The sequence below is a fragment of the Xyrauchen texanus genome, chromosome 16 (genome assembly GCF_025860055.1).
Source record: "Xyrauchen texanus isolate HMW12.3.18 chromosome 16, RBS_HiC_50CHRs, whole genome shotgun sequence".
NCBI classification, from domain to species: domain Eukaryota; kingdom Metazoa; phylum Chordata; class Actinopteri; order Cypriniformes; family Catostomidae; genus Xyrauchen; species Xyrauchen texanus.
Genome location: NC_068291.1, coordinates 162554 through 182560, shown reverse-complemented (window position 1 = coordinate 182560; position 20007 = coordinate 162554). Strand labels below are relative to the sequence as shown.

Genomic DNA, 20007 nt, shown 5'->3' with positions numbered 1-20007 from the left:
ACCGGACACATGACTACTACTACCAAGTTCAGGGACAGCTTCACATTGTAGACGCTGAGTACTGTGATTTTGTTGTGTGGAACCACAATGACATTTTTGTTGAAAGGATTTTGCCCGATCTTGAACTTTGGGATGATGTTATCCCTAAAGTTGAGTGCTTTTTTAGAAACGGTATACTCCAGAAATACTGGGACAGCAAGTTACAAACTCACATGTATAATGTAATGAAAGGATCTAGGCACTCTACATTTTGACTATTGTTATGAGTGTGGTCTTTGTGAGTTCTGGCTGTTGTATAATTTAAATGAAAACATTAAATGCCATTGAGAAGACAGAATTATACATGGTGGTTTATTTACAAGATTAGATTTTTCAACAATTGTTATAATAACAAGAACATGGTGTGCAATAACAGATTAGAATCCATTTCATTACATATAATACATATAGCCAGTACAATTGGACTAGTGGATAAAAGTATTACACTTGTTGAAAACATATTAACAGACTGATATGTGTCGGGGCTCAGGTACTACTACTCCCTGTCCTCTTACTTATCATCATCAGAGCCAAGAAGCAGGGATCAGGTATTGGACACTACATGTGTGAGGGCTCAGGTACTGGACTGACTGATTATTATCCCTCCTCCTTACTCCAATGGGACAACAGACTCCGAAAGATTAGACAAGCGCTAGGGCAACCTAAAAGCCCCAATGAAGTCCATATTAGACTACCGGTAACTTAATAAGCATTACTAAGTAAATGAGCATTTAATGACAACCTAATGCTATATAAACACAGGCACAAAAAACACGTTGTCTAGCTAACATACCTCCGACGAAGTGGTCGCTGCAGACACGGGCATTAACGGACTCTGCTCCTCCCGACCGCAGACGTACGTTAAAAATCGAGAAATCTACTCTATAAAAACCCTTTCCTTTTCTCGATTAGAACGATTGGAGCAGCCGTAAACTACACAAAACATTGGCATTTTGCCAGACGGCAGATCCTCAGCTATTTCACTTCCTGCCCTCCATCTGAATTGCGCGCTCGCGATGCAGCAGCGTGACGTCACGTGAAACCAACCAATGAACGCTATCTATCGATCTGCGCTCGATTGCTCTTCCTTCATCCTCCAACTACCCGGATATCTGACTCAGTAACTTAAAATTGAATTTAAGAACTGAATCTGAATTGTGAGAAGTGAATGTGAAGATATATAGAGAGTTGAGGATCAAATTTTATTGGACTTCAGTTCCAAACTAATAAATTCAATTTCAAATGATACAATTCAGATTCAGTTTTTGAATAAATTCAATTTTAATTAAACAATACAATTTCAAATTATGTGATTCAAATTCAGTTTTTCAATGCAATTATTCAAGTTTAGCCATTCAAATTCAAATATAAATGGTTCAAATTCAGTTTCTGGTGGCACATATTTCAGCCCATAGCTATGCCCATTGTAGTGAGATTTTTGAGCCAAATAGATTTGAAAGCCGATTCCAAAAGGCAAAAATAATATTTTACGTCTGATAATTAACACATTGTCTCGTGCAATCACACCAGTGATTAAACATTAAGTACGTAGCGAGATCAACTGCTAAATTAAAATCTGAAAAAAGACTTGGGAGATAAGGTGGCAACATGCCCCCGTAAAATTATGCTAGTCCTATATCTATTATGGCTGTCACGAATGAAGTGATGTGAAATGAAAAGTGTCATCTGCAATAGATTTTCTTTATCATGGATTGCAGCGTTGAGTGTTATAACGTTAATCAATCACCCACTTTCTGTTGAGCTTAATTAATGCAGTTTGGCCAATCAGAGGCATTTTGATTAAAGGACAAGTTCGGTATTTTACACTTAAAGCCCTGTTTTAAGATCGTTTCTGATGAAATAGAACGGTTAAGATTGAAAGATTGGTTAGGGTTAGACCACTAGGAGGCCTTCTGGCCCATATATATCTGCGTCTCATATTGACGCTAAAGGGTGCCATGTGCGTTGGTTTTATGATGCCTTGGTCCAAATTTTAATCTTAACCGTTCTATTTCATCAGAAACGATCTTAAAACAGGGCTTTAAGTGTAAAATACCGAACTTGTCCTTTAATCAAAATGCCTCTGATTGGCCAAACTGCATTAATTAAGCTCAACAGAAAGTGGGTGATTGATTAACGTTATAACACTCAACGCTGCAATCCGCGATAAAGAAAATCTATTGCAGATGACACTTTTCATTTCACATCACTTCATTCGTGACAGCCATAATAGATATAGGACTAGCATAATTTTACGGGGCATGTTGCCACCTTATCTCCCAAGTCTTTTTTCAGATTTTAATTTAGCAGTTGATCTCGCTACGTACTTAATGTTTAATCACTGGTGTGATTGCACGAGACAATGTGTTAATTATCAGACATAAAATATTATTTTTGCCTTTTGGAATCGGCTTTCAAATCTATTTGGCTCAAAAATCTCACTACAATGGGCATAGCGCCTGTAGTATGAATGTGGTTGACAGTCTAGGTAATTTATATGTAAAATAATCCAATCGCCCTCTTCCCAGACATTTCTAAGATACATTTGACATATTTAACATCAAAACAAATAAAACTGTTTACCTGAGATCGTCGATTCTGCGGATCCATCTCGGCTCGTCTTGATTGAATTGAATCGTCTTGATTGAATTGAATCGTCTTGATTGAACACATGAACATGTGCGGTTCAATATCAACCAATAAGATTCCATGTACGATGTCGCGTTTTCATTGGTCAGTCGTTGAAGCCTTTTCTGATTGGTTGTTGCCGTTTTGACAGCGTTTATGCCAAGAGCAAAGAGAAAGAAATCGAAGAGAAGAGTACTTGGGCATGCGCGAACGCACGGGACACAGTCTAAGCACAAACACGCTTACTTTAAGCGAAGAGGAGAGATTCGCGATTGCAATGAACACGTTTTAAGTGCAGGCATATTCTCTGAGCGAGCGCAGAGAAAATTCTTTCAAGAGCAGCGTGTATCTGAGGGCGCGCCCAGTTCCGCACGCGAGCAGAGGGATTCAGCGCCGGCGCAATATATTCCGCGCGCGAGCAGAGGGATTCGCGCTCGCGCATAACATTAATGTACTTTCGCGCTACAATAATGCGCTCTCGACATTTGACGGGGAAATAACGCCATAGAGTTACCTTTCATGTGACTCGAGAGAGCAGACTCGCCCATTGTGAAAATCTGCACGTCTTTTTTGCAGACTTTACACGAGGCAACTCGTGGGGTTTGTCCCAGTTTAATCCATGATTTGAATTTCGCATCTTCCTATGGGCTGAAATATGTGCCACCAGAAACTGAATTTGAACCATTTATATTTGAATTTGAATGGCTAAACTTGAATAATTGCATTGAAAAACTGAATTTGAATCACATAATTTGAAATTGTTTTGTTTAATTAAAATTGAATTTATTCAAAAACTGAATCTGAATTGTATCATTTGAAATTGAATTTATTCGTTTGGAACTGAAGTCCAATAAAATTTTATCCTCACTGAAAATTAAACTCTCTATATATCTTCACATTCACGTCTCACAATTCAGATTCAGTTCTCAAATTCAATTTCAAGTTACTGAGACAGACATCCGGGTAGTTGGAGGATGAAGGAAGAGCAATCGAGCGCAGATCGATAGATAGCGTTCATAGGTTGGTTTCACGTGACGTCACGCTGCTGCATCGCGAGACGCGCAATTCAGATGGAGGGCAGGAAGTGAAATAGCTGAGGATCTGCCGTCTGGCAAAATGCCAATGTTTTGTGTAGTTTACGGCTGCTCCAATCGTTCTAATCGAGAAAAGGGAAAGGGTTTTTATAGAGTACCGAAGATTGTCACTCATAAAGGTGAGAAATGTAAAAGCTCACAGAACAACGCCGTAAAAGTTGATTTTTAACGTACGTCTGCGGTCGGGAGGAGCAGAGTCTGTTAATGCCCGTGTCAGCAGCGACCACTTCGTCGGAGGTATGTTAGCTAGCCAACGTGTTTTTTGTGCCTGTGTTTATATAGCATTAGGTTGTCATTAAATGCTCATTTACTTAGTAATGCTTATTAAGTTACCGGTAGTCTAATATGGACTTGATTGGGGCTTTTAGGTTGCCCTAAGCTTGTCTAATCTTTCGGAGTCTATTGTCCCATTGGAGTAAGGAGGAGGGATAATAATCAGTCAGTCCAGTACCTGAGCCCTCACACATGTGGTGTCCAATACCTGATCCCTGCTTCTTGGCTCTGATGATGATAAGTAAGAGGACAGGGAGTAGTAGTACCTGAGCCCCGACACATATCAGTCTGTTAATATGTTTTCAACAAGTGTAATACTTTTATCCACTAGTCCAATTGTACTGGCTATATGTATTATATGTAATGAAATGGATTCTAATCTGTTATTGCACACCATGTTCTTGTTATTATAACAATTGTTGAAAAATCTAATCTTGTAAATAAACCACCATGTATAATTCTGTCTTCTCAATGGCATTTAATGTTTTCATTTAAATTATACAACAGCCAGAACTCACAAAGACCACACTCATAACAATAGTCAAAATGTAATCTTGTCTCATACAACCGTATTGATATAACAGCAATATCACACAGCCCACTTTCAAGAGTGCCTGGATCCTTTCATTACATTACACATGTGAGTTTGTAACTTGCTGTCCCAGTATTTCTGGAAGTATGCCGTTTCTAAAAAAGCCTAACATCATCCTAAAGTTCAAGATCGGGCAAAATCCTTTCAACAAAAATGTCATTGTGGTTCCACACAACAAAATCACAGTACTCAGCGTCTACAATGTGAAGCTGTCCCTGAACTTGGTAGTAGTAGTCATGAGTCCGGTCCAGCATGACATTATCCCCATCATTGATGAGGCAGAAGCCCTTTTCCCCAGCACACAAGCGCAGATTGGCTTCATCTTGGTGAGAGTGTGGACACTAAAATCACAGAGAGAAGGACACGTGAACAATAGATTAACAAATATATTTTCTGCCTTTTTGCTCAGTTTAGGACTTGAGACACGACTCAGTCTCGAGATTTAGGGACTTTACTACAACAGAGACTGTAATATTACCTTAATCTTGCAGGTGCCAGTTCCGTGACAGTCACAAGCAACAATCCCATCAGGGGAGGACCCCATGTATGGCCACTTGGGGTTCAGCCAGAGACCACTGTCCATACAGGAGAAGCCTGCATGCTCCCGACCCATCAGCTTCTCATAGACTCCTCTGGCTTGTGCTTCATGTTTGCATCCATAACTGTACACAGTACACATGCAAAACATGAAAAGGAAATGATTACTTAGTATTGGATGTGTAGAGCCAGTTCAGTGATTTAAATGCCATTTCCCTAACCCCTATACTTAGTTCTACTCCTGCATAACCATAGTCTTATAACCCTATAACTAACGTGCACCAAAGCAATGTGTTACTATACATTTCATTTAATATTCCACCAGTAAGATACATTTACTTAATAGACAAGCTTCTTTTTTATCCAAATTATACCCTCTGTTGTCAGTGTTTCTTTTTCTGGACATACACACTGTTTACACGAGGCCTTACCTCTGCCTTACCCTAATTCAAACCCTAAATACCTTGTAGCGGCTGTGGTGAACCTATATGCTTCTGGGTAGCATATGGCCTTGATCAAGCTCTTGGATGGTTGCTGTGGGTTGGTCTTAATAGCTTGTTTCAGCTTGGAAGCAGTTATGCGTCCAGCTCTTTGCCTAAACCAAATCCTGCTTGCACTCTGACTTCGAGTTGCCCTCTCTACAGCCTGGACCTGGGACATGATGAGCTCTTCTAGCTGGAATACCTGGCATAGCTCTCCAAGCTCTTTGGGGGTAGCTGCAGAGTCTCTGGTGTTCTGTATTCAAGAACAGTTTTAGGAAGCATACTAGATTTGGGGATGAATTCTTTGTAGTAAGGCTCCCTAGCCATCAGTGCTGCACTCCTTGGACAGTTTTTGCTTAAAGTCTCAAAAAAACTAGCATATGTTTCTGACCCTCTCTTCACTCTTGGGCATGAAATTGATTTCCCAACCTGGTTTTCAGTTGTCCTGCCATCAATAGAACAGTCAAGCTTTTTTTTTTTGGCTTTAGCAGAGAAGTCGATCAGAGCTACTGGAGCAGCAGGAATCTGAAAATAAGTTAACACAAAGAAGATCATTAAGTCCACATTTCTGTGGTCCATAACCATAACATATCTATATGCAGTATAAATCTGGCGTATATCCTATGGCTGTGAGCAAAACAGGTAAGGCTATCATCACAGGATTGAGATGCCAAACTGTGTTTATGTGGGTCTTTGCTGTCTTAGCTTCTCTTTGTCCAACAGGGAAATTGTGACTGACCACATTGTCACAAGCTACACATGTTAAGGCAGAATATAGAATAGAAATAATTTAATAAAACCCCAACATTAGGTATGATGGAATATAATGAAAATCCCTAAAAGAAGATGAAATGTAGGCTAGATGAAGACAAGCAATCTGCCTGATTAAGTAACCAAAGGGGCACAATATAAACATTAATTTAACATCATAATTTAGCCTACAGTTACAGTGTCCAAAAAATACAGTGTCACCTTACCTTTTTACATGTGATGGCATCAGCCACTTGCACTGCTCTGTTGTGCAGGAAGCTGTATCGCTTTCTTTCGAAGTGTAAATGTGCTATTTTTGTGTTCTAGTCAAACGGAATTAACTAACTTATGCATTCAATTCAAATGAATAGGGCTAGTGCTATGGTGTAATTGCCCTGAACTTTATGGCCTTACATTATGCTAGCACCTGCCAAACACAGCGACACATAACTTACACGCTTACTACTCTCTCTCTCTCTCTCCCTCTCAGTAACGTTACTCTGACAATGACAAACACGAGGAGAAGTTATCGGGAAAAAAATCACACTGAAGACATGACCAGTCTACTTGGCGGCGGCTAACACTAGCTACGTTTGCAACAACATTTTCACCGGAGGAAGAGGCAAACGCTTAGAAATAATAAACACCAGGCAAAAATGTTGTTACAAGAGCTAGTAGGCTACCATAAAAGCGTGGGATTATAGCTACTGTTTGCAACGTCGGGAGAAAGATTTAATTTCCCCTGTTTCTACAAAATAGCTATAACATTAACAACAGTTAAACAAAAGATCGTTAGATCGTAAAAAAAAAAAATTCATTACCGTATTTGTCCCAGCCGAATCCATGGTGGTGGTGGTCACGCAAGTCAGGCAAGCACTTCTTCTTTGTTTCTTGGCGGGTAACGTACTGTGCTCCAAAACATTGGTGCTGATTGGCCCAAGAGGAGTCCTGTGCACCAATGAACGCTCTCTATCGATCTGCGCTCGATTGCTCTTCCTTCATCCTCCAACTACCCGGATGTCTGTCTCAGTAACTTGAAATTGAATTTGAGAACTGAATCTGAATTGTGAGAAGTGAATGTGAAGATATATAGAGAGTTTAATTTTCAGTGAGGATCAAATTTTATTGGACTTCAGTTCCAAACGAATAAATTCAATTTCAAATGATACAATTCAGATTCAGTTTTTGAATAAATTCAATTTTAATTAAACAAAACAATTTCAAATTATGTGATTCAAATTCAGTTTTTCAATGCAATTATTCAAGTTTAGCCATTCAAATTCAAATATAAATGGTTCAAATTCAGTTTCTGGTGGCACATATTTCAGCCCATATCTTCCAGCCAACGTTCAATTGAAACGACAACCTCCCGGCATGTTGCAGTAGTGGTTTCATCATGGGGGCGGACAGCGGAGTCACATGTGCGGCAGATCGCAGTGCCAGTCACACATGCACGCACGCGCGCACCGCAGTTTTCATTTTAACATTTTATTTCTCCATTTAATAAACAGACTATTCAGTCACATAGGTATTTGTTGTGGGGAAAAAATACAATTTCAAGCATTTTCAAACATTTTATCCAAAATTTAAGCACTTTTCAAACCTTGAAAACACAACATCAAAATTCAAGCATTTTCAAGGATTTCAAGCACCCATACGAACCCTGTGTATTAATAACCCCAGTGAGTAGCTGAAGGCGACTGTGGCGAGGAACACAAAACTCCATAAGATGTTGATTAATGGAGAAAAATAACCTTCAGAGAAACCAGACTTACTGTGGGGGCCAGTTCCCCTCGGGCTAACATCATGAATATAATGTAAATATTACTTGTGTATAGTTCAAGTCATGGTTTAAAATTATTAAACTATTTAATCGATTTTGTTTGTACTGTAAGATTAATTAATATAATACACACACACACACAATATAGAATACACAGTATACAACAAATAAGTCAAGTCAATTTTATTTGTATAGCGCCCTTCACAACACACATCGTTTTAAAGCAGCTTTACAGAAGATCAGCATTAACAGACGATAAAACTGTAATGTCTTTAATGTCGATGAATCATCATTGTGTAATTAAATAAAAAAAACGATTCTTAATCGTGTTTAAAAATAATTAAATAATAATAGTATTAATAACTCCAGTGAGCAGCTGTAGGCGACTGTGGTAAGGAACACAAAACTCCATAAGATGTTGATTAATGGAGAAAAATAACCTTGGGAGAAACCAGACTTACTGTGGGGGCCAGTTCCCCTCTGGCTAACATCATGAATATAATGTCAATATTACTCATGCATAGTTAAAGCCATGCTTTCAAATGATTAAACTAATTAAGTGTTAAGGGTCAGTGTTTAAACATTGATTGTGTTTGAACTGTAAGATTAATGACCACAGGCTTTGAAGTCCATCTAGATTAATTGCAGAAGTTCACATAGATGCAATTGTCCTTGTTAATTGACTGATGAAGGCTTTTGTTGGCAATAGTTAGTCTATGCATTCCATTTCAAGATCGTAGTCCATCAATAGACCGAGGTGATGCAGGCAGAGGTCAGTGAGGTGCATCGCAGTTCAACCGGCCGGTAATTTCGGTGAGGTCTATCCTAAGTCCAAGGTTCAGACAATGGCATATGAAGTATCCCATGTCTTATGGTTGGAGTTGGCATCAGTTCATCCTCTGAAGTCCATCATAATAGACTGAAGTGATGTTAGGCTGGCACCGGCTGCATTTAGTCATCATCATTCAGCGACACGTAGCAGTGGAGTCCAACACGAAGCAGGGATGGAGCTGGATCCAGCCGGTTCTGGTGACCTCAGGATAGGAGTCCCGAGGTTCAGAAAGGGAAACAAATAAAATAATATTAGCATAGATGCCATAACATTTATTGCAGAGTTATAAATCATGATCAATGTTTCTGGTTTCTGGTTCCAGCAGACTAAACTAAAGCAGCCTAATTGTGGGTTGGAGGATAAATTAGGTGTATGCCTGGCTAAATAGATGGGTCTTTAGTCTAGACTTAAACTGAGGGAGTGTGTCTGCATCTCAGACATTTTGATATTCTAGGAACTATTAACAGGCCAGAATTTTGCGATCGTAATGAACATGTTGGAATGTAGCATGGTAGAAGGTCACTTAAGTACTGTGGAGCTAGACACATTCAAAGCTTCGTATGTAGTTAACTGAATTTAACCAATTTAACGATGATAAAAATGGAGCTAATATGAACATATATGATCATATTCTCATCAGCACTCTGACTGCTGCATTTTGAACCATTTGAAGTTAATTTACTGATCATGCTGGACATCCTCCCAGTAATGCATTACAATAATCTAGTCTTGAGGTCATGAACGCATTAATTAGTTTTTCGGCATCAGTAACAGAGAGCATGTGTCGTAATTTTGCAATATTTCTGAGGTTGAAGAATGCTGTGCTACAAACATTGGTAATTTCATTTTCAAAGGACAGATTTGTTCTTCGCTGTTGAAGATTATGTAACAACACATCCATCGAGAGTCAAATTATATATTAGTGGCTTATTTTTATAGGTTTTTGGTCCAATAATTAATACCTCTGTGTTGTTAGAATTGAGTAGAAGGAAATTTCTGGCCATCCAATCTTTTATTTAATTGATACACTCTGCTAATTTCGAGAATTGTGAAATCTCATCAGGTTTTGAAGAAATATAAAGTTGTGTATCGTCGGCATAGCAGTGGAAACTTATTCCACGATTCCTAAAAATATCTCCCAGGGGAAGTATATACAAGGAGAAAAGCAGAGGCCCTAAAACGGATCCCTGTGGCACTAGAGCCCGAAGCCATTTGTTTTGAGAATAATGGCTGGCTGATGAAGTTATTGGCTGGCTAGCCGGCTCAGCCAAAACATAAATGGCTGCTGCAGCCGCCAAAATTTTCATAGCTGCAAATGGCTGAAGCTGCCACTTCATGTCTACAGATGTCTATGTTACACTGATTTACTAGATCTCAATATTTCCAAGCAATGCATGGCTTACACTATATTTCTACAAAATGCAATAAAGAAAACACCAGATTTTACTTTCACAATGTATGTACTGTACATATTTATTTTGTAGTCTGTATGCTACTAAACATTTTCAAATAGCCTACAATGTGTTGTGTTTAGGCTAAATGTATGTAGGCTAAGTTGTATACAATAACTTGGCATTATCATGGATGAAGCTTATCATATTACACCTTGATTAAGAACGCAAACTTTTGTTGAATTTATGAGAAATCTACAGACGCAAACAGACGAAGTGTAGTAAAATAAAGACCTAAATGTGTATTTCGGACTTTTTTCACCACAAGTCTGAAAGAAGACATGTTATTGAAGACAAATATCAAAAAATCTCAAAATTGACCAGTAAAAAAAAAACGATGTTTTTGCCTGCCGTGTCTCGCCTTAATATAAACACACACTGTTATCAGTATTATTTTGGACAAAGTTTTGCACATTTCACTTCAATGTACACTGAAGCATGCGTCGTGAATTAGCAATGTGGAAAAGGTGGTTTGTTACTGCAGTAATATCACGTTCAGTGCTATAAATCTCTCCGTTCCAGAATATTTGGTTCATAACATCAATCTTTGATTCAGGTGTTTGTGCAACCGTGTCCTGAAGATTTAACAAAAGTCTGGGTAGGCCTAAGTTAAAAAAAAAAGTAAGTAGGAATTAGGAAAGTATGTGAGAAGTGAGATCAAAATTACCTTGCTTGCTTCTTTCCGCCATTTCACCTCAGTGCGAGAAAAAAATGAATCACTTCTTCTGTACGGAAAACAAGCAATTTTAATTGGTCGTCAATTCACTGTGAGTCTGTGTATCGTAGCAACGAGCACAAGACTGTGCTGTTATGAATCCAGTGGGAAAATAGATCTTGTGTATTGTTTATATATTTCGTGTGTGTATGTCTCTATGTGATAGAATTATTATTTGATGCAAATAATTCTAGCCGGCTCAGCCAAACGTTATCAGATGGTGGCTCAATTTGGCTTACGAAATTATTGGCTGGCGGCGGCTGAAATTCTAAATGGCGCAAATGGCGGCGGCGGCTTCGGGGTCTATGTGGCACTCCATATTTTACTTTTGTTTAGTTTGACAATTCCTCATTTACATAGACAAAGTGGTAACGGTCTGCTAAAGAGGACCTAAACCATGCTAATACAACTCCACAAATGGCAACATAATGTTCTATCCTATTCAAGAGAATGTTGTGATCTATCGTGTCGAATGCAGCACTAAGATCTAAAAGCACTAGAAGAGAAATGCAGCCGCGATTCTATGATAAGAACAAGTCATTTATAACTCTGATAAGTGCAGTCTCTGTACTGCGATGAGACCTAAATTCTTCGTATATACTATTTCTCTGTAGAAATGAACATACTTGGGAGATACTACATTTTCTAATATTGTCGACATAAACAGGAGATTTGAAATCGGTCTATAATTAGCCAGTTCTCCAGTATCATGTTGTGGCTTCTTAAGTTGTTTGATTGCCATTTTAAAGTTTCTTGGGACATGACATAAGGATAGCGATGCCTTAATAATATAAGAAAAGGTTCTGAAATTACAGGAGATACCTCTTTTAAGAGCTTAGTTGGTATAGGATCTAACAAACATGTTGTGGCTTTTGATGTTTCAATTAATTTTGTTAGCTCTTCATGACCTATGACAGTGAAGGATTGAAGTTACTTGTGAGAAAAATTATGAGACACTGTTTTCTGAGGTGCTATGACAGATGATTGCATAACTAAAGAAATTCATGAAGTAATTACTCTTGTGACGTAATATCTGGTTATGTTGAGGCTTTATTCCTAACCAATTTAGCCACAGAATTGAATAAACACCTATGATTGTTGTGGTTATTTTCTATGAGTTTACTAAAATATGCTGACCTGGCAGCTTTTAGTGCCTGTCTGTAGCTACAGACACTATCCTTCCATGCACCACAAAATACTTCTAATTTTGCATTCTTCCACATGCGGTCCATTTTCCGAGCTGCTCTCTTGAGAGCATGAGTGTGATCATTGTACCATGGTGCAGGTCTTATTTCTTTCATTTTCTTTAATCCAAGATTAAGTAACATTAGCTGATCGCAGCATACAAGAGACGAGGTAATGATCCGAGATGTCATCGCTCTGCAGAAGAATTTCTATATTATCAACATCAACTCCATATGACAGTATTAAATCTAGAATATGATTATAGTGATGAGTTGGTCCAGTTACATTTTGTCTGACTCCAAGAGAGAATATCGATAAATGCTAATCCCAATGTATCATTTTCATTATCTATGTGAATGTTGAAGTCACCAACAATTAAGGCTCTATCTACAGTAACTACAAGATCTGATAAAAAAATTAGCAAATTCACCAAGGAAATCAGAATATGGTCATGGTGATCTATATACACTGTAGCAAGAACAAAAGGAAACAGATATTTTTTATTTATATCTGACAGTGTCACATTAAGCATTATAAATTCAAAAGACTTAAACTTATATCCTGTCCTCTGAGTAACAGCAAAAACTTCACTGTTAATTGTAGCAACACCTCCTACTCGACCCTTCAAATGAGGCTCATGTTTATATCAATAACCTGGGGGAGTAGATTCATTTAAAGGTTATATTCATCCAGTTTAAGTCAGGTTTCAGTCAAACAGAGCGCATCCAAACTATGATCTGTAATTATTTTACTTTATTTTACTTACAATTAGAGCTTTCAGTAGCCCTATTTTTATATGATTTTTATCTTCAATTTGTTTGTTTTGTTCAAGTTTGACCTTAATCTAATTTTTTCTAAATGATTTAGTGAAGGTTTTGTGGTTGGTAGTTCGGGGAACAGACACTGCCTCTGTGTGTTGTAGTTTATGTGACCTGTGTGACGTCTCAAGGCAGCTAGCAGATGTTCGGATTAACCAGATTGTCTGCTTCCTGACCTGGGCCCCAGTTAGTCAAATACTATCATTAAGACTATGAGCCAAATTACTAGAGAAGAGTCTGTCTCTCTTTAGCACATCAGGTCTACCCAAAAAAACTCTTCCAATTGTCCAATTCTTCAGACACCACTCAGACATCCAGCCAATCAGTGACATTAATCTACTATAAACCTCGTCACCACGATGAGCAGGGAGGGGACCAGAGCATATTACAGTGCCTGACATCATTTTTGCAAATTCACACACCTCTTTAACATTATCTTTAGTGATATCCGACTGGCGACATGGATAACAATTTTAGAAAATCTACGTTTAGCATTAGCCAGCACTTGTAAATTTGATTTGATGTCAGACGCTCTGGAACCCGAAATGCAATTAACAATAGTGGCTAGAGTCTCTATTCCCATGTTCCTTATCTACCATCTTCTCATTGACCTCCACTAGCGTTCCTTGTATTAGTATTTTATTTGCTTAAACTTTACCATTTGAGTGGCCTGATTAAATTTACAGGTGAATTTCCACCACACATGCAATGCAGGAAAAAATAACATGAGTGTATGCCATGACTTACCGCAATTGTTTGTAGTTGTTATGGTTGTTCTTGAGTGGCGAGGGTTTTAGATCGATGTGGTTCCTGATCAGCAGATGTTTGAGATAGATGCAATAATCCGTGTAAAACACAGAGAAAACGAATTCATGCAGTTGAAATGCAAGATGTAGACAAGTGGAAAAAGAAAACGGGTGCGTGCGGTAATATACACGCAGTTGAAAAAATTTAAAAGCGAAAAAAGGAAGAACGAGGTAAAAATAAAATGATGATAAGCAGGCTCGCAAGCTAAAAACAAACAGACTCGTGCAGTGTGCAGGCAGCAACCGGAAGAGAAAGAAGAATAAAATACATTTTACATTATAAAAACAACGTTGGTATCATTATTAACCCGCTTTATTTCACTGATGACTGTTCTGATGAATTTGACACAGTTTAAGAGTGATTTTAATGGTTTCAAAGGGTAACATCTGGTTTCCCATATTAACGTGGGATGTTGGTTTGAATGGGAACTGGCTTACACTTGTCATAGTGGTAAATCGCAAGTGGTATTATTTTATTTGCAACATTAAAGCATCATAGGCTTATATGTGGCACATCATGAGGGCACATCAGTTGACTTCCATCCCCTAAGGATTAACTGTCTGCCAATCATCATATTGGTTAGGACCCAGTTTTTATATATGTATCTCCTATATTCAGGACCGCCCCATCACCCAAAATACAGAGTCTGGAGCAAAATGAAATTTGAGTGCCCAATACCTGACACAAAATAATCTGAACCCTCAACCAAAACCCATTCCCAAAAACATGGGTTGTGTCTCCATCTTCTGATTGGCATCGCCAGCAGGTGGGTGTGTCTTTAAGACCGAGCCTATACAATCTAGAGGGTGTTCAATAGAATTTATGTAAAATCTTCAATTGCATAAGATGCACACCTGCATCTCTAAATGCAGACTTGATGTTTTTAAGAATCATAGCCCACACTCCCTCCTCCAATACCAAGTTTAAATCTTTCTCCCATAATCTCTTGATAGAAGTTAAAGCTCTGGGGTCTGAGGATGTTTTGGGCCTTGGAGAAGTTTTGACATGCCTTGACATTTGTGCTTTTTTCAGTTGATTAAAAACATATTAATGGCTAAAGTCTGATAACACTGTATTCAGCACAAACTGGGCTACAGTAATATGTGAGAAACATGTGTGTGCATGTTTGTATTTATGAGAAAATAACCTTTATGCATGGTTTTCGAAAAAACAAAATTTTTAAGTCCTTGAAATACGGCCATATAACACATACTAAACATTTGTCACAAGTAGGGATGGGCGATATCTTATCATTTGCGATATATCGTTGAAAATTCTCCTCACGATATAAATGTGTCTCCTCACGATAATAACGATAAGTCTAGTTGATGACATAGTTTTGTGCGTGCGCGCGATTCACTGTTCACATGCGGACATTCTCTGTGCAGAGTGAAAACAAGCATGGCGGAAGGCGGACGTGAGGCTGAGGAGGAGCTTGTTGTTAAGCGAGGAGCTACCTCCACAATTTGGAACTGGTTTGGTTACAGAAAATCAGATGAGGAGCAAACTACCATAATATGCAAAGTTTGCAGAAAAACGGTGGTTACAAAGAGTGGAAACACGTCCAATTTGTTCCACCATCTGAAACACAAACACAAACCAGAGTATGACGAATGTCTGAAGATACGCGAGGCAACGGAGGCGAAAACTACAAGTGGACCTAGGGGAAAGAAATTATAGAAATTATATTTACATTCTAAGAGTGTGTTTCACTCTGAACTTCTTTATCAGGATTTATTTGCAGTTGTACTCTGTTGTAATTTTGAAACACAACTGAAGACATGGTTGGTGATTGTTACTTTTGCTGTTTGCTTTGCACTATTTTTCCACCATGAGAGTATAAATAAATAAAGAATCTGTGTTTACATTTTAAACTTGTAATTGATTTGAATTATTATTATTGTGTAAATGTTGTTGTGTTATGTTTTTCAGCACAGTCACTGGAACACAACTTAAACATAACATAATCTGATATTTTACAGAAGAAAATAATTTATCGTCATTTGTATCGTTATCGCAATAAATCCCGGAAATTATCGTGATAAATTTTTTAGGCCATATCGCCCATCCCTAGTCACAAGACTTTTGAGAACTGGATCTTGTAGCCTAGAGTTTTTGCTACAAAATGATGTGAAAACCATCCTGATCACTCATTCATACAAAACAATATAGTAATTGAACTTTTGTAAGACACTTTTATTGTTAGAAAGGTCAGACAAATTCCTTGTACGTGTAAGCATACTTGGCAATAAAGCTGATATGCAGATATGCTCACTGAATATAAACCCAACAGATCACTCAGATCTTTAGGATCACATCAGCTAGAAATACCAAGGGTTCACTCTAAGCAAGGAGAGTCTGCTTTTAGCTATTATGCCAGCCGCAGCTGGAACCAGCTTCCAGAAGAGATCAGATGTGCTCCTACAGTAGTCACATTCAAATCCAGACTCAAAACACATCTGTTTAGCTGTGCATTTACTGAATGAGCACTGTGCCACTGTGTGTCTGACTGTTTGTACTGTATTTTATTTTATATTCTAAACTGTTTCAATTATTATTATTATTTTTTTTAATTCTTATTTTAATCTCTTCTATGTAAAGCACTTTGAATTACCATTGTGTATGAAATATGCTATATAAATTAACTTGCCTTGCCTTGATTCTGATATTCGAGGAGGTGTGAACTATAATGAATATTGATTGTAATTTCACACCTGAGGAGACAAAAGACCCTCCCCTGGGCCTATCAATGAGGAATGGGATAGAAAGAGAATGAATATGAGGAGACTTAATGATCAAAATCAAGAAGTAATCTGACTATACATTTTCTTTACATAAAGACGTTACTTAATTTTAGACCTACACTACCGTTTAAAAGAAGCCTCTTCTGCTCACCAAGACTGCATTTATTTAATCCAAAATACAGTAAAAACAGTGATATTGTGAAGTCTTTTTACAATTTAAAAGAACAGTTTTCTATTTGAATATATTGTAAAATGCAATTTGTGATCAAAGCTGAATTTTCAGCATCATTACTGCAGTCTTCAGTGTCACATGATCCTTCAGAATTATAATATGCTGATTTTCTAATATGGGCAAATTTAAAGTGTATTTTACACCTGAACACATATTTGCAAGCACAAGCTTTGATGATGATAATGAGGCAGCATAAACACTAGATAAAATATTATCTAGACATTCTTATTATTTTTATATCATATTACATATCATATTTATATCATACAGCATACAATTTAAATACCTGCTTTAGCCGAAAAACAGCATTTAAATGTAACTAAAACTTGCTTATTAGGAGTCATATTTCAAATGTCAATACTCTGAATCCTGGCTGGCAAATCTGGAAACTGTCCCACTAGTAAAATATGTACATGTTTACATAAAATAGCATGTCAGCTAATGAAATCTAATTGACTTACTCGTCCGAAATTGTATCTGCGGCTGGATCAAATCTCTCTTCAAAATACAAAGGTTAATCGGATTCCCGCTCTTCTTCTGAGGAAAATGTTAACTCTTCCTTAATATCCAGGAGTTTCCTCACCTGTGTATCGTGCTGTCTTTCAAACGTGCAGAAAAATTAATGGACTTGTTGTTTTTAAGGCACAGTCGGGGGCGTGTACATTTGCATTGATTGTCTCAAGACATTACCGTATGAATGACGCACTCTGCTGGTGAGTGTTATCACATTAGGGATAATTGTACATCGCTTTGTTTCAAACAGATTACATTGCAGGAGAATATTTGTTTTAAATTTGAATTGTTTTATTTAAAAGTAGACATTTTATGCTTTCTTTAGACATATGTTTCATGTTTGAGTGAAAAGAATTCACAGAGTTTAAGTTCATTTTTGTGACGTGTTTCTGAAATATGCTCGTGAACACAGAGACTGCTGAAAGCTCACCCTTTTTATTTTCTTTATTTTACAAAAGCACAAGATTTTGTTGTTATTGTGAGTGTACACAAATAAAAGTAGACCCTTTATAGTCTCTAATGATGTCTTACACTTATCTGTATGCTACATGTTGCACAATGATGATGACTAAATGCAGCCGGTGCCAGCCAAACATCACTTCACTCTATTATGATGGACTTCAGAGGATGAAATAATGCCAACTCCAACCTGCATCACCTCGGTCTATTGAAATGGAATGCTTAGACTCACTATTGCCAACAAAAGCCTTCATCAGCCAATTAACAAGGACAATTGCATCTATGTGAACTTCTGCAATTAATCTAGATGGACTTCAAAGCCTGTGGTCATTAATCTTACAGTTCAAAAACAATCAATGTTTAAACAATGACCCTTAACACTTAGTTTAATAATTTTAAACCAAGATTTTAACTATACACAAGTAATATTTACATTATATTCATGATGTTAGCCTGAGGGGAACTGGCCCCCACAGTGAGTCTGGTTTCTCCCAAGGTTATTTTTCTCCATTAATCAACATCTTATGGAGTTTTGTGTTCCTTGCCACAGTCGCCTACAGCTTGCTCACTGGGGTTATTAATACAATTATCATTTAATTATTCTTAAACACTATTAAAAATCGTATTTTATCTAAATTACACAATGATAATTCATCGACATTATAGACATTACAGTTCTTATCGTCTGTTAATGCTGATATTCTGTAAAGCTGCTTTGAAACGATGCGTGTTGTGAAAGGCGCTATACAAATAAAATTGACTTGACTTGTATGCCCCAAAATTATGGAGAATTTTATGTTGTTTCCGCTGTAATGACGAAAAAATCCAGCAGGACACGCCAGCGTGTCCGTCAACCCCAGAAGGTTAAAGCTCCGTCCCCCACACACTAAATTAGAAGGGAGTAATACACTGATGCCTCATGACCTATTCCAAAAGCAGTAATCCCCTCTCCCAGAATATCTGCCGCTTTAGAGGGGTGTATGCTACTCCTAAGAATAGTACAGAGCAGGTAAATATCTATAGAACTGAGATCTGGGAATCCCAAAATGTTGAACCAAATTTACAAAGTATCTGAACACTCCACTCTCATACAGATCACCGAGTGTAGTAACTACCCTCACAATCCACTCTGACCAGCAGAAAGGGGACTTATTAAAACATCATTTTGGGTTCAGCCATATGTTTGAGGCAATATTTAAATAAATTAAACACTCTGGACACTTTTGTCCATACTGAGTGCAAATGCGAGATAACTGGGTGTAACTTAACTTCTCCAGTTAGTTTGATAGAAAGTCTTTGTAACCGCAAAATAGGGGCAATAACTTCCTGTTCATTACAAAACCAGGGAGTGGCTCTCTCAGGTGGAAGTGACCAATGAGCAAAATGTCTGACACTGTATGCATAATAATTAGGGCTGTCGATTTAACGCGTTAATTCAGTGCGATTAATTTTACCAGAAATAACGCGTTAAAAAATTATTTACGCATTTAATCGCAATGCCCCCCCGACCATAATAAGGAAGAGTCCTGAGAAATGCAAGCTTGTAGTACCACCCGTTTACTCCAGAGGGCAGTAAGTGAAACTTCAGCTGTATGAGCAACGCACAGTTTATACAGTGAAGAAAACAACCCATCAGTAGGCAGAACAACACGTTCTTGCGTTCAAAACACTTGGAGCGCAAATGCGAACTAAGGGATCAAGATGTGTTTAAAGATTGAGTATTAAACTATATTTAACTTGAAACAGTGACCTAAACATTTTATGTTTAGGATGCAACGCACCAGAGACACTACCCAAGCATGTCTGACGCTGGATTGAGATTGTGCAAGATTTGGAAATAACCCATAAATATTTAATCACGAATAAAATGTAAGAAATTTCCTTCAAACTTATTTATAAGTACTACCTCACTAATTATTTTCATGTAGAGAGATTTCATTGTGATGTCGATATATTCTGTTCATTTTGTGGTCTGCAGTAGTGTTGTCATGGTACCCAAATTTTAGTAGTCGGTACCAATACCAGTGAAATTTCATGGTACTCGATACCATTTTCGGTACCAAAGCAAAACAC

The 20007-nt window shown here is 37.7% G+C and overlaps 2 protein-coding genes across 4 annotated transcripts in view; both read right to left on the bottom strand.

Moving 5' to 3' along the window:
- spred1 (sprouty related EVH1 domain containing 1) overlaps positions 1–20007 on the bottom strand; it is a 79370-nt gene that overhangs the window by 47979 nt on the left and 11384 nt on the right. The gene's annotated exons all lie outside the window — the stretch shown is intronic.
- On the bottom strand, positions 4505–7346 carry LOC127657076 (uncharacterized). Of its 3 annotated transcripts, XM_052145725.1 has the most exons (4): positions 7217–7346; positions 6075–6170; positions 5105–5288; positions 4505–4967 (listed from the first exon to the last, which is right to left on the bottom strand). In XM_052145725.1, the coding sequence occupies exons 2-4, from the start codon at positions 6095–6097 to the stop codon at positions 4743–4745; spliced, it is 432 nt and encodes a 143-aa protein (XP_052001685.1). In that variant the 5' UTR covers positions 6098–6170; positions 7217–7346; the 3' UTR covers positions 4505–4742. The 3 variants fall into 3 exon arrangements, with proteins under 3 accessions (XP_052001685.1, XP_052001686.1, XP_052001684.1); XM_052145726.1 differs by lacking the exon at positions 7217–7346 and having other exon boundaries at positions 6075–6422; XM_052145724.1 differs by lacking the exons at positions 6075–6170; positions 7217–7346 and adding an exon at positions 5627–6067.

Bases quoted from the DNA above. Each gene is read 5' to 3' on its own strand.
- LOC127657076 (XM_052145724.1), bottom strand. From the start codon at position 5,823: ATGTCCCAGGTCCAGGCTGTAGAGAGGGCAACTCGAAGTCAGAGTGCA. The intron at 5,289-5,626 runs GTATTTAGGGTT...TACTGTGTACAG, and splicing joins TTCACCACAGCCGCTACAAG to TTATGGATGCAAACATGAAG. The intron at 4,968-5,104 runs GTAATATTACAG...CTGTGATTTTAG, and splicing joins CTGGCACCTGCAAGATTAAG to TGTCCACACTCTCACCAAGA.